The 14,879-nt window shown below is 41.1% G+C and overlaps 1 protein-coding gene across 1 annotated transcript in view; it reads right to left on the bottom strand.

Moving 5' to 3' along the window:
* epha4b (eph receptor A4b) overlaps window positions 1–14,879 on the bottom strand; it is an 81,582-nt gene that overhangs the window by 23,588 nt on the left and 43,115 nt on the right. The window contains exons 6-10 of the mRNA XM_040142989.1: window positions 14,282–14,437; window positions 11,467–11,802; window positions 10,094–10,206; window positions 8,480–8,642; window positions 6,336–6,444 (exon numbers count right to left, since the gene is read on the bottom strand). Coding sequence (XP_039998923.1) covers window positions 6,336–6,444; window positions 8,480–8,642; window positions 10,094–10,206; window positions 11,467–11,802; window positions 14,282–14,437 — 877 coding nt within the window. The remainder of the gene's footprint in view (window positions 1–6,335; window positions 6,445–8,479; window positions 8,643–10,093; window positions 10,207–11,466; window positions 11,803–14,281; window positions 14,438–14,879) is intronic.

The raw sequence follows: 14,879 nt of genomic DNA on the forward strand, positions 1-14,879 counted from the left end.
AGAATAACCTTGGACTACTGCTAACCTGAGACTTGAAGAGAGCTAATAAAGTGTGTGTAGTTCTGAGCTGGTGGTATCGCCCAGTTTGTTTTATATGAGGGGCCACCTTTTACAGGATTAGAAGTCAGCTGCTGGCTGGAAGACGAAAGTAGAAATTGATAAACTCTTAGTCAAGTAAGAGTCGGGTGGGGGGGTCATTCATACAGAAACATAGTATGTTGTCTTCCTTCCCTTTCCTCTTGTCTCCTCTCTTCTTCTTGCCTTTTCTCTCCTCCCCTCTCTCATTTCCTGTCTCCCAACATTATTTTCCCCACTGCTAATCAGAATGACTAGAAAAATGAAATCAGTAAATCATTGGTCACCCCTCCGGCATGACACAATGAAATGACACATCTATCCTCCTTTCTCCAAACTCACACACACATACACACACCCACCCTGCTGTGGGTATCTGCTCTCATCATTACTCATGATAATGGTGATTCCATTTAATATCAAGCTATTAAATAAAAAATAATTACTGGGAATGAAATCAATGGATTAAATTCACTCTCATTATTTCACAGCAAAATTAACCCTTGTTCTCCAACCTGAAAAATAAAAGCATTCACTGCTTGGGTGCTAATAAATTATGAGGTTTATAAAAGCTGATTGTGGATAATTAATTAAGAGTCAAAACAACAGGAAAAAAAAACAGAATAACAAAAAGTATGGGTGATGTAATGGAGCATTCAAGAAGTGAATAAGATTTCTTCTTTTAGCCTTCTCTCTCTCCATCTTGGCCATGTCTGGCACCAGCTCAGCACTTTCTGACCACAGTGTAAAAAGATTTACTCAGCTCGGGCTAATTATTAGGAAGGGGAAATGATTATCTGAAGAGTTATGACTAATAAATCTGTCTATGTTTCATTAACACCCTGTTTGGAAATATTTCATTTAGCTGCCGCTCATTAAAGAGAGTGGTAATGGAAGGAAAGGAAAAGGAAAAGGAAAGGAAAGGAGAGGGGTGGGGTGGGGAAGAAGCAGAGAGGTCTGGAGCTGGGCTGCGGTAATTGGTGTAATATAGCAGAATTTTAACTACCTGGTGAAAAGGTCAAATGAGAGAGGATGAAAAGAGGAAGAGAGAAGAGGCAGATGAAGATGTCATCTGTATCAATAAGAGAAGTGTATCTTTCTATTTGCTAACAGATCAGTTTGTAGATCAGTGTGAAACTAATTTCCCTAATGATGTGACTACACTGACAAAACTTGATTAGGTCATGATCATATTACGTTAGCGTGTGTGTGTGTGTGTGTGTGTGTGTGGATCCAATAGATGTATTTAAATGCACTATAAACTTTAAAACCCTAGCCGAAAACAGTTTGAATTTGTCTGATTTTTATAGGACATTTGATCAATCCCGCTGCAACATCTGCTCATTTGCATAAAGCCTGTGTTAAATAGTTTTGCACCTGCGGCAACTAGCTGCTATTGTTGTTTGAAAGCTACTTTCTAGGCATTCTGCAGACAAAGCTGTATTTGGCTGCACCCTACAGCTTAGCTACATTAATTGAAAACACCAGCATCCAAGCAACACATACAAATATGTCTAATGACATTACAAACATCATCATCATCATCATCATTGTTATCATCATTGCACCACACTTCCCCTCACTGGCCTGCTTTGTTTCATATTGGTATACACACAATCTTTTGGCTGCCAAAACATTATTAGTGCTATTATCAAGCAAACAGACCACACCACCCACAGGGAAAGAAATGCACTGGCTGATTTCTGCCTCCACCAAACTCACCATAAGTAGCATTTGGCAAACATGGATCTATTATTTGTGCCTTTGTTCCTGATTTTTTGTTCTATTTCCTGTTTTTGTTACTTTGTGCTTCAAAACCAAGCATTTGATTTTTATTACAAATTCTTTCCCACATCCGAAGCAAAAGGAAACCTAACAAGTTTCTCTTACTTTCAGTTTTCGCTGTTTATAATTTCAATTTCTCACATCTTCTTTGGAATCCAAACAATCAGGCACACAAACAACATTTTTGAGCTGTTTCACACTCAATTAGTGTTCTTCAGTTTCTAACAAGTCTCTTTCTCTCACTACCTCATAACTCCGTTCTCTGCTCTCTCAACAGTATGTTCTCATCAGCGCATGCTTCCCCCTCTTTTTCCATCAGGCTTCCTCTCCTCTTTTCTGTCATTAAGTTTTTAAGAATAACCCTGGGCTGCACAGCAGATGCTGCAGAGGTAAAAGAGCTTACGCTTGCAAACATGCACATCAACAGGACATGCTATTGTGTTACGAAGGTAGAGCTGTTACCGCTCTCTATTAGTGACACTGCTAGAATCCGCCACGTTATGAGATCGAATTTTTCTTTGTGCTTTTCTCTTTTAGCCTTTCACTTGTTATTAATCAAAACTCTGATCAGAAAAGGTTGTTTTTCTCAAACTAGGCTTGTTGGATGTGTCTCTGGAAAGTGAACTACTCTATTTCGATTCTCCTTTTTTTTTTTTTTAAATCTCAGATAAAAAAGGAATGTTGATCTGAAACTTGATCTCACCTCTGTGGAAAAAAAACAGTTAGAAAGCTGGCTTTAATTGTACATCTTATTTAGCACGAAGTATCCAATTAGTCACCACTTATTATTTTACGATTTTCAGAAATTTTCCTTAACAGACTGCAGCCCTTGACTCCCTACTGAATATCTCCAGCTCTGACAACAGATGTACTCCATAATGGCAGACTTTGAGATACATAGCAGATGAGAAAGCTTAAAAAAATTGGCCTCACAAGGATGGAACAACTTCATGCTGACTGCTCACCAAAACTCCCACATTAAAAACATGAACATAGAAAACACACAGGAATCTGGCATATAGCCAAAGCCTGCAGCTACTCAGAAAAGGAGATGGTTGCAAGGATGGAGAATCATTAATCTGCAGACAAAAACAGAGGCGCGCGTGATCACGCACATACACTCGCAGACACACACACACACACACACACACACACACACACACACACACACACACACACACACACACACACACACACACACAATAATAAATAGCATAAATATAATACACACAACACACAAGGACTGATGTGATTTGTCAGAAAGTGAGAGGAGTGACTGAGCAGCTTTTTTTCTTTTTTTCTGTTTCCTGTGGTAACATGAACATAACGCTTGCTACTAGCGTCCCATCGCTCGCACCTCAGGGCCAAAAAACCCTCAGGAGAGGACAACAAAATCACCAACTTCACACACAAACACACACCACATGATACTATACAGCACAGCAAATAACACACACACAGCAATAAACTGATTGATTTTGTCAGCCCAGTTTGCTTTCTCTGAGCTTTCTTTTTTTTTTTTTTCCTTTTTCCCCAAAATAATAAACAAACACAACAGGACAGAACAGAATGGCCTGCAAATCAGCCTGTTTATGAGGCCTAGCTGTTCAGCACCCTGCCAGCAAAGGCTACAGGAAGAGTGTATGTGCCTATGTGAGTATGTGAGAGGACGTCAGAGAGACTGTATGGGCGCACTGTACATTGTTATTTTATAGGTCAGCAATAAAGACCATCTATCAGGTTGTTCACATAGGGTCAGGATTGTGGATTCAATAGGTGAAGTAGGCGTAAAAACTCCAGCACTTCTATCCAGTCTAGTGATTATTGGGGAAATGATTTAAACAGCTGGCGTTTGGGGGAAAAGGGCCTTACAAATGTCTGGTGGGAAATAATTTCAACCCTGCGCGACTATTGGTGTCAATTTCTATTCCAATTTAATTATTGTCCACATTGAACTGGTCTCACCAAGTCCATCAGATTTTCAATACATTACGGGGGGGGGGGCTTTCATCCAAATGTAAATTTTAAGAACGGAACAGGAAATGAAAGCTGGAGAGCCAAAAGACTGGCAAAATGAAGAGAAAAGCAGAAGCAGTGAGAGTGCTGAACAGAGTGAAATGGGAGCAAGGAGAGAAAGATAAATGGACTGAAAGACAGGTAAGATGGAATAGATGAGAATAGGGAGGTATGGACAACACAAGAAGAGACCGACCAATCCTTATTTTCAGACCTTAAGCATGACACTTCTATTGCACCTTACAGTGCAGTCACCCACCCATCATCTCTCCTACCTTTCCTCCTCCTCCTCTTTCAAACACACACTTATAATCTACCTTTTCATCTTTTGCTCCTTGCATCTCTCTCTTCTCGCTGCTGGCTCTCCTCCCTCCATCAGTCTCATTTTCTCTCCATCTCTCTCCTAAGCCTCCTCCTCTTTCTCTCTATCTTTCGCACCATCTCAAAATGAAGCTCTCCAGTGCAAACTTACTTCAGATGTACTTCCTCACCCTTCCTCACTGCAGTCTGTCATCCTCACTGCGTTTCTAATATGTTCTCATTTCATCCTCCACTTGTGTCTCTCCTTTACCTCGCTTCTTTCCATCTTTCTCCCCGTGAGCTCTCTCTCCCATCTTGTCTCTCTAGTGATGCAGCTTTGATCCTCACTTCATCGCTCAGTTACAAACACAGTACAAACTTTGCCTATCCGCACGTACACATAGTTTGACAGATGTACAGATGTTTTTCCATAGAAATCTTCCTCCCTAGTGTCCCAACCTCTAAATGGAAGAAAGACAGATTGAAACAGAGAGAGTGAAGGAGGAAGAGAGAGACCTGAAATTGATGGCAGTGCATCGACCCCTCTGTAAAACCTAGTTAACACCTCCTCAGCCTGTGAAACCTGATAAGCTGAGCGAGAGTGTGTGTTGGTGTCATCATGTGAGTTCATAACACACTATGTTTAACAGGTTGTTTTTCCTCTTACACGTACAACATCACAATTCTCATCTGATTGAAAAGATGTTGATGTGTTCCTATTCGCGTGCCGTGTGTGTGTCTGTGTGTGTGTGTACGTGCGTGTCTATGTGTGTATGCGCCACATAGCACAGTCTCTGCTGATTACATCCCTCTTAGTCAATAGTGAATAGAGCACTCAGCCTGATAAGCAATCACCTGAATCAATACTAATGTTTTTAGTGTGTGTACATTAGTGTGTGCATGTGGATATATGTGTGTAGTTCCTAACATGTTGCTAATCTAGTCGGCGCTCATAGAGGATAAACATTCAGTTACAGGCACGGTAAATCACAGAAGCCTGTCATCCCTTTCTCTTCTCTCCTCCGTTCCTCTCCTCTCCCTCTCTTGCCGTCGTCCCCTTTCTTCTTCTTCCAAAGAGCCCTGTCCTTACTCCGATCCTTTCATCTTCTCGCCTCTTACCAATCGGCATTCTTTTATTTTTCTTTCTCCCTCTCATCTCCTTCTCCTCTTTGGCCTTCTTTGAGCCAGAGCATTAACAGCAGCCTAACCTTCAAAGAGAGTGATCACAGAGAGTCCATGCTCTTCACATACGGAATAGCACAGCCTTTAGTTGGCTTTGGCAGCAGTATAAATGTCAAAGTTCGAGGCCCTACTTTGGTACACCCACATATAATCCCTCAGAGAGAGACAGAGGGCTAGGTAGAGTGACCAAGTGGGAGAGCTCCAGCTCATTTATGCATGTGTATGTTAGCCATTGTGTGTAGATGAATACACATGTGCATTACCAGTCAGGCCTTCTACATATGATTAGTGGCAGATTCGCTTTGCGCCTACATGACCTATAGTTTTCCTATGGGGAGAGTGAAGACGTAAACCTTTTGGCAATACTACCTTAGACATTGCTTGGTGCACTTGTAGTTCCGTCAGTTTCAACTTTAAACTTTAAACTTTAATTGTTGGAGATCCTACAATGATTACACCTGTCAGTAGTATAGCTAACCTGTACGCGGCCTGTGATAGACAAAAAGCTAATTTTGTGTGTATAAGATTTCCCAAAACTGTACAACACCAACTTCAAGCTGGCGGTATTCTATATTCTTGTTATTGTCATCAAATTCCATGAAAAAGACCAAAACTGACAATGTGTTAGTGAATCTCTCAATACTTTCCACCTCCCCAGCCTGTCTGTAATCCTCAGCCCCAAGCCCATTCTTTCCTACTGTGGACATAAATCATTAAAAAAAAGACTGTGAATATATACTTAGTTTTTTTTTTTTTTTTTTGAAAAGCTAAGAAAATTTCCTTAACCAGGTGGGCACTGTAGTTTTGAACGAACATTACTCAAACTGGTTCACTGTTTCACTTTCCGGCTGCCTGCCACATGCTGGTGACATAAACCTATGCTACACTTTACCCCTGCCCTGTGCTCTCTGCCTGATCTTGTGGTGCAACTCAATCATGTATAGAGGGCCTCAGTGTCTCTTCAGTTTTGACCCTACCTGCCGCTGACAATGAAGCAAGTCACCAGGAAGATAAGGAGAACGATTCCCCCAGCGATGGACACAGCCAGGATGGTGGACTGGTTAGGGTCCCCGATAGCTAAAACATCTATACAGGAGACAGAGAGAATACAGTGGATTAGTAAAACAAGCATAAAGGAGGAAAAAATTAAGCTGAGTTTATTTTCTGCAGTAGTGAAGTGAGGGATGAAAAGAGTAAGGGAGGCTGGGAGTTTAAAAAGACAGCAAGAGGGATGGTAAGTGTGGCGGGGGAAAGAGGGAGAAAGAATGAAATATGATAGCAATAGAAATGAGATAAAAGACAGAGGTTGAAGGAGAGGGAAAAAGAGACACCGGCAAACGGGTAAAAGAGAGCGAGGGAGGTGGGTGGAATAGTAAGTAAGGACCTTGATGAAAAGCGCTCTCCCTCTCTGCATTGCCTATGAGGGTATGAGAGTGGACGTGAAAACCATTCCCATTTGGCTGCGCTGTCCAAATGGATATGTTAACATTGCACATAACAAGGCTACCGCCGAGAACTTTCTGCAAAGATGCATCGATTTTTACGCCACACCATTCGAGCCATTACTCAAAACAAATACCCCATTTATCTGGCTTAGCTAAGCATGAGCGGATACGTGTGTCTGTGTGTGAATGTGTACATGACTGTGTGTGTGTGTGTGTGTGTGTGTGTGTGTGTGTGTGTGTGTGTGTGTGTGTGTGTGTGTGTGTGTGTGTGTGTGAGGCAAATTATGCCTCTAGGCAGGCACAGATAAGCATTGATCTCCTATTACATTTACTGGTGCACACATACACAGCCTTCTTTAACAATCAATAGAATTGATCTGATTAGATAACCTTGATATGATTGCTACAGGGTCAGCCGATTCTGGCAAATCCTGTATTTTATGGCACTGAACTTGAATGTGAACGTGAATGACTGCTCTTTATACTAATGATAGCCAACCTGGGTCTTGAGTTCCATACAGTAAATTACAGGCGCGTTGCAGTCTGTTTCATTTGCTGCAGGACAGGAATAGAAACCCAGTTTCGGATTACTTTTATCATTTATTATCGAGTATCGAATGATAAGAAGGCTAATGTGTGCCTTTTGTATGCTACACAGACAATCTATAGTGCAGTGCTTTACGTTAACTAACTGAGAGGGATAACCCTCTGCCTGCAGAGAACTTGACAGAACACTTGAAAACATCATGACAGAGATACAGTGTAGTATGCCCAGAGCTGTTTGTCCCCACTGGACTGGATCAAACCCAGTATAGATTTCTCTTCGGTGTCTCCTTTTCTTCTTTCCCAAAGTCCAAGCATGGAACACATTTCTAAATATAAGTTGCCGGTCTCTTTAAAGCAAAAAAAAAAAAAAAAAAAGAAAATAAATGCTGCTCTACACAGATCACTGGTGTTACAGTATAGTCACAGGAGGGGAGACTAAAAAACAGTCTTAAAATATGAGTCATCCAGGTAGTAAGCTGCCCATTCACCAAATGGCAGCAAAACACCTGAGGATAACAGGTGTTTTTATTCAGTCTTTTGAATTCATAGCTGTTATCAGGATTTCTGAGTGTTGCAAACTTCTTCTACCCTTTAGATTTGCTCCAGTGGACAATGTGAATCAAGACCTCACAATCCAGGAATGCAAGTTTTCCGTTTCTGTTTGCTTCACTGTGAAATTGGGTTGTCTCCTTTTACCTGATATGATTTCTAGGATACTTTTCAGTGTTCAGATAGGTACAGAAGACAACCTGTGAGGCTGCCAAGGTTTTTGGATGATTAATTTGGATGAAAGTGCGCTATTTTATAATCATCCAGTGGACTGATTTAAAACTGCAGGAGGGCGAATCTGGGTACATTTACACTTAAACTTGATAAACTTATATGACATGGCAGCACTCTTTGCTCTAATGTTAATCTTTGTTCTTCTAGTTCACCACTAATAGGGATTTCTTGTGTTAACACTGGGGACTGGCAGGTAACTATTTTGAATGCAGCTACTGCCTGCCGTTTCAATTTTCATCTGAAAACCAAAGGGAAAAAAAGAGGGAAAATAGATGAAAACAAAAAACAAAGAAAACCAAAATTATTCATCATTTACAAAATCAAATTTTTATTATTCATCGCTTTACCTTCGTGGCTAGTTTCCAATTCAATTTCTCCACCATAGCTTCCATACCCGCCGTCGGTTCGAGCCCTGACCCTGAAAACGTAGGTGGTCCCAGGCTTTAGCCCATCCACTGTCATCATGTTGGAACGAGTCTTCAAAACTGTATAGTTCTGCTCCCGCTGGTTCTGAATTGGAGGAAAGAGTGACAGGAGGAGACAATTAAATACTAATTTTAGTTGATAAAATTAAGTGTCAGAGAAATAAAATGATTCTGGATTAAAAAAAAGGGCTGAGAATATAGATATACTCTAAAGGGTTGTATAAAGTGGAATGGACCGTGGTATCGAGAGAGACAGAAAAAAATAGGAAAGTCTCAAAATAATAAAAACTTCAAATTGTTGAATTTAAATGTCTTCAGTGGCCCAGTACACCTCACTAAGTTTTGATTTGTTCGTCACTGGACCATTAGGTTGCATTTATACATGAACATCTGTCAAGTCCCAAATCTTATTCTCTCTACACTTGGGGGCAATATCCAGTTACTCCTGCATTGTTCCTTGACTACCTTGTGGATGTGTGTGTGTGCACTTAAAAATGTGTGTGTAGGAGGATGAATAAAGAATAAGTGTCTGTCAGCTACCTAATGGAAGACACTCTACAACACGGATTAACACTGTTTTACTGCTAATGCCTGCTAACAGACACACACACACATGCACACATACACGAACACACACGCACGCACACACACACAAAAACACAAACACGCAGACACGGAGGCTTAATTTCATCACCTTGGCCGTGTTTTATGAGGTTTGTTCGACAGATGTGTGGTTAATTGGCTTGGTGTGAGCAGTAGGGGAGACGTGAGGGATAAGGTGATGGAGTCAGAGAGAGAGAGAGAGAGAAAGAGAGAGAGAGATGTTTGTGATGAACAAGTCATTACAGACGTGCCCTAAGGCTAAACACATACAAGCCTAGATCACATGTAGATGAAGAGAACAAGAGAAGGAAAGAACATTAAACGTGTTGCATTAAAACCTTTAATGGGTACTCCAGTGAGTTGGTGTTGCACTTAAAGGAATATTGGACATTTTGGGAAAAACGCTTATTCTCTGTCAGAGTTAAATGAGAAGATTGACAACTCTCTCATGTCTCTACGATAGAAATATAAAGTCACTGCCAGCAGCCCATTAGCTTCACTTAGCATATAGACTGGAAAAAGGGGAAAACACCAATTAACATGTTAAATGTAGTTTGTTAATCCAGGAAAAAACCGAAGTGCAAAAATGACACATTGCCAAGAAATTGTCAAGCATATAACCTTTGTTGTAGAACATTGTTGAACTCACCAAGGACTACTAAAAAAATCAAAGTAGCACATATCTGGACTTCTTAATCTTGGTTAGGGTGAATATGCGAAAAACACTAGATCCTACACTTCCCATAATCCTAATTGATAGCATCTCTTCCCTTTACGCTTCCTGCCTGGTGACGCTATTGTCTTCTACACTCTACTATCCCAGGTTTGTAATGCAGTCTTTCTGTTCAATGTGACTGTAAAATGATCTTCATTCAAAAAATTAGTGGAGTGCCTCTTTAAATGTGTGTGTGTGTGTGTTTGTGTCTCTCTCACCTTCTCATAGTAGATGACCTCATACTCCACTATCGCCCCGTTGGGTCTCTCCGGACCCTGCCAGGCCAAAGTCACGCTGTCCTTGCTCCGCCTCTCCTTCAACACTACACTTACTGTAGAAAAACAGAGAACAAGAGGCGTGAGCATTAGCAACAAAGAGAGAGCAAAATTTGACGAAATGTGATAAAAAGCATGAAAAGAGGTAGAGAGACGGTGGGCTGTGGGGGCGAGGAAAGAGATTTCAGATGGATACCTTCTGTGCTATAACGAGACGGCCTATATTTGAAATGCGTGTCATGTAATTTTGCTAATGAGAGAGCTTACGAGGTGTTTTATACATGTGTGATTACAGTATTCTACAATGTGTGTGTGCGGCATGCGTGTGTGCAGTGTGTGATCTACTCGTGTTATTTATGTGCAAACTCAAAACCCTGCGACTTCCTACCCAGCCTTCCCAAAATTGGGCACATGCTCGTGTGGGTTGAAAGTGTGTGTTTGCGTGTGTGTGTGTGTGTATAAATGTGTGTGTGGCATGCTGTAGTCGAGACTAGCACGTGTGACGTGGGGCTCTTAATGAGGTTAACAACTTCCTAAACCCAACCCTACACGCACACTCACATACGTAATGCGAGGCCTCTTATTCAACACCACTCTGTCATCTGCGCTTCTCTGCACAAATATCCCACAATGTGAAAGATGCACATTGCATATGATTATATATGCGCAGGCAGAGGTGCAGAGGTGTCATTTTGTGGTATCTGAGTGATGCAACCCAGCAGTGATTTTAGAGTTGTAAAAATCATGTAAAGGCCTGATATTATCTCTGAGGACACTGCAATCAAGAGACAATTTTAAAAAATATACTTGCTTTGCTTTTCTACAAATTCCCAGTGCATGCTGATGCGTATATGTTCTTGGAATTGGATTTTTTTTGTTTTTTTGTTATTAACCTTTAAAGGTGGATATCACTGAAATCCTGCAGAATCATTTCATCTCAACTTTTTCCTGCAATCTAAATCTGAAAATACCCTGCCACATACAAAAACTAGACTGGCACTCAGTGGAGTGCACTTCCACTAAGGCAAAAAATGCCCTTTCTCGCAATGTTAAGGAAAGTAATAAAAAATTCCTGCCCCTTTAACCAGAACCACACCAAAATGAAATGGGTTCTTCCCTGGCCAGTGCCCCATCTCTCCACCATATTTTCTGCAAATCAGTTTAGTACCTTTTTGCGTAATCCTGTTGACAAATAAACAAACCAACATAACTTCCTTGGCTGAGGTAACTAATGAACCGTCTGTGTCAACAAATTCTGTTTCTTACACATTCATAGTTAAATTTGGGGATTTTGATGAATGTGTGTATGTTCTCACCTGTCTGTGACGTGGTGACATTGATGACTACCGTTCCTCTGGGAGTTGGACTTAAGTCTGACACTCCATTCTGGCTCTCAATAGTGAAGCTGTAGTTGGAGTCCGGCTGCAGGTCGGTGACCAACACGGTGGCTGAGGAGAGACCAAACTGTCTGGGGACGAAATGGATGCTGCTACCACAGGGTGTGCATTTCTTGCCATCACTGGAGCACTTCCTGCACTGGAGGCTGTAGGTGATGTCTCCTCGGCCTCCCGTGTCTCTGGGTGGTGACCACTCCAAGCTCACACAGGTCTCGTTCACTGTGGAGATGGGGTTCTCTGGAGCAGATGGGGGACCTGAGGTAAGAAACAGGTATAGATTTATTTCTGAACTTGTAAAAAAAAATGTTTCTTAATAAAAATAGAAAAGAAAAACACCAAATGAATATATTACATATCTAAAGGAGTACTCCACCAATTAAGCAATTCACTCCTATATATTTGTCAGACTCATGATTGACAGGAAGATAAAAATGATCAAAATTGATCCTACAGAACCAGAGATATCTTCTTTTTTATTCAACACATGCAGTTCAAGGGTTGACAGTTTGATCATAGATTTGGATATGTTATGCTAATAGTGGCTTATATAGCCTTGAGCTGCTAGTCAAGGCTCAAGGCCTTGAGCCTGAAAATCTGATAAATTGACAATTTATCAGATTTTGTGCAGCTCCCTCTGGAGCCATTAAAAGCTTTATACAACTTTTTTTCACTCTGAAAAACATTACTCCATAGCACTTCCAGTTACCTTTAACGTTGTTAAACAAAACAGGTACTCATTTGAAAAGTGATATTACAACATATGGCTCACTATACCCACTAAAACCATGCTATCCCAGCATGCTTCTATTGAGATGTTTTTTTTTTTTTCCAAATGTACATTCTCTAAATGTGCATTGTCCCTATTTTCATTAACAAATTAATAACAGTTTCTATTCAGAACAAAATTCATATTGATTAAATTAAAAATAAATTGACTGACTTCAGCCAGAGGGTGGACACTTAGCGTTCGATTGAATAACAGCTTTTGAATGGACAGTGATTAAAAGAGCTTGGCTGACTGTAAATGTGACAGCATGACAATATATTTACACTTCAGAAGTTTAAATCCATCTTTGAAAAGAATTTACATGATGTTAAATGCATACTCACAATGAAAGAGACTCATCATACTCACTAGCGTGTGTGTGTGTGTGTGTGGGTGTGTGTGTGTATGTACATGAATCAAAGAGGTATCAACCTGCCAGCCCTGCATTTTTCTTGCCGGGTCCTCTGCGTCGGCAACCCTGCTGCGTCACCAAAGTCAAATGAATAAACGGGCTGAGGTTTTTCACACAGGTTTTTCACATAGTTTATCTAAACAACTTGTTCAACTGCTTGTATAATAACTAAGTACTAATTTATTAGGTCTACATTTGGGCCTTTTCTATGCTTTTTCAATGCAAGATCAGTTTTAAATCTTGCCAGGATGGACAGTTTGAGCAAACCACAAACCTCCAACACATCATCAAGGTAAGTGTTTACTATATTGTTCTTATTGTGTGGGGTAAGGAAACCAGAGATTTTGGTTGCTCACAGCACAACATGGTGCAGGTATCGCAACCATAGGGACATTTACCAGTAGATGCCCATTCAGCCTGACATCTCATCAGGATCTGGCTGCGCAGTGAGCCCCAGGGGGCCTGCCGGCAGTGCCTGGGACTTTCCTGATTAGTCTTCCCAGACGCGAGCCTCTCTGAAGTGCAGGAGTGATGGGGGGATGGCTGGGCGTGGGCACTGGGGATGGAGGCCATGCTGGGGATAATTGAGGCTGTCGGTCATAAATCTGCTGGAAGGGTGTGCTGACTGAGCCTGCTAATTCTGTCCTTTTCTCCATCCCCCCAGTTCCCTAGGCCACACTTAACTGTCCATCATCATCGTTTCTACTGATCGGCCTTTTATGACATTTAGATTATATGCCTCTGACGGTCCACTGTTTCCCCCATTGTTCTATTCTTTGCCTGTGTCTTAAGTGTCATTCTCGGTGTCTCTCCATGACTAATTCTTTCACCTTTTCTGCTTATTTTCTCATTTCCTCGCCTCAATCCTCCTTAGTGCTCTTCACCGGTCAGGAGAGCATGTGTGCGCATGTGTGTGCATGTGCGCCTGTACACGTTTGAACCAACCGTTACTCATTTCCAGCTGATAACACCTGTCACATCTCACCTGTTTTAACGATTAATGAGTGTAATCTACCATAGCCTGATAATGGGTTTGGGTTTGTTTTGTGTGTGCACGTTGTGTGCGTGTGCGTGAGAGGCAGACAAACAATAGGAATCATCATCAGCTTCCTACCAGAGTATCACTCGGATCAGTGTTCTCGTCTGAGACATCTGTTGGTCATAACCAAACAACTGACAGACATGGATGTGTGTGTGTGTGTGTGTGTGTGTGTGTGTGTGTGTGTGTTTGTCGTACAGTATGTATATATCTCTAGTATTGAGTAAACCAAAAGCAGATAAAGAAGAGGAAAATGCTTAGATGGATTATAAACGAATTAATGGAAAGCATCGTTGCAATTTGAGTTCTTACAGGAATACAGTGCAGACTACTCAAATAAAATATAATCCAATCATTTTACCTGTAAGCCATTTTACAACCGAAAAACGCAAACATCCAAATGCAAATATTAGACTATGTAGAATGGAGCAGGGTGTCAAATTAGCTTCCATCTTTCCTTTTGTGGTTAATATGATGTACATGTGCTTGAGTTTTTGCCAGTGTTTTTATTACTCACGTGTGCAGGCCATTGAGCGTGGGTCGGTCTCAGCACGGTAGAAACTTCTCTCACAAACGCACTCGACTGCTTGTTCCTGCGGGGACGAGCTGTGAGGAGGACATTTGGTGCAGTAGGCATCTGTTGCAGAAGCTTTGTAGGTACCAGGTCTGCATGCTGAGCAAGGAGACAGATAAACACACGGTTAGAACATGGCAAATAATAAACATCAACCAAAAAGACTTTTTAAATAATTTTACCTTAGTTTTAAAATGTTCAAGACAAAGTAAGCTGCTACAAATGCTGTAAGACACCATTGAAGTGTTGAGTGTAATGTATCTCGATGACACTGATGAAGGCCATAAACTAGAACACATGGGTCTAACAGTAAAGTTTTTCTGTATACTACAAGTGTTGCTGAAGTTTTCATTCTTTAAGACTACATCCCTGCTCCATACATCGTGGAAGAACAGTGGTGAGGTTATGCCAGAAATCCCTACTTGGCTACAAATGCTTTTCAGGGATAATTCTGGTTATTACATATTGGTTTTTAGTTTCATAGTTTTTGCCATCATTTCTGTTGGTTACTATAACATTATACTTACCAAAGTAATTGCTG

The sequence above is a fragment of the Xiphias gladius genome, chromosome 14 (assembly GCF_016859285.1).
Source record: "Xiphias gladius isolate SHS-SW01 ecotype Sanya breed wild chromosome 14, ASM1685928v1, whole genome shotgun sequence".
Classification (NCBI taxonomy): domain Eukaryota; kingdom Metazoa; phylum Chordata; class Actinopteri; order Istiophoriformes; family Xiphiidae; genus Xiphias; species Xiphias gladius.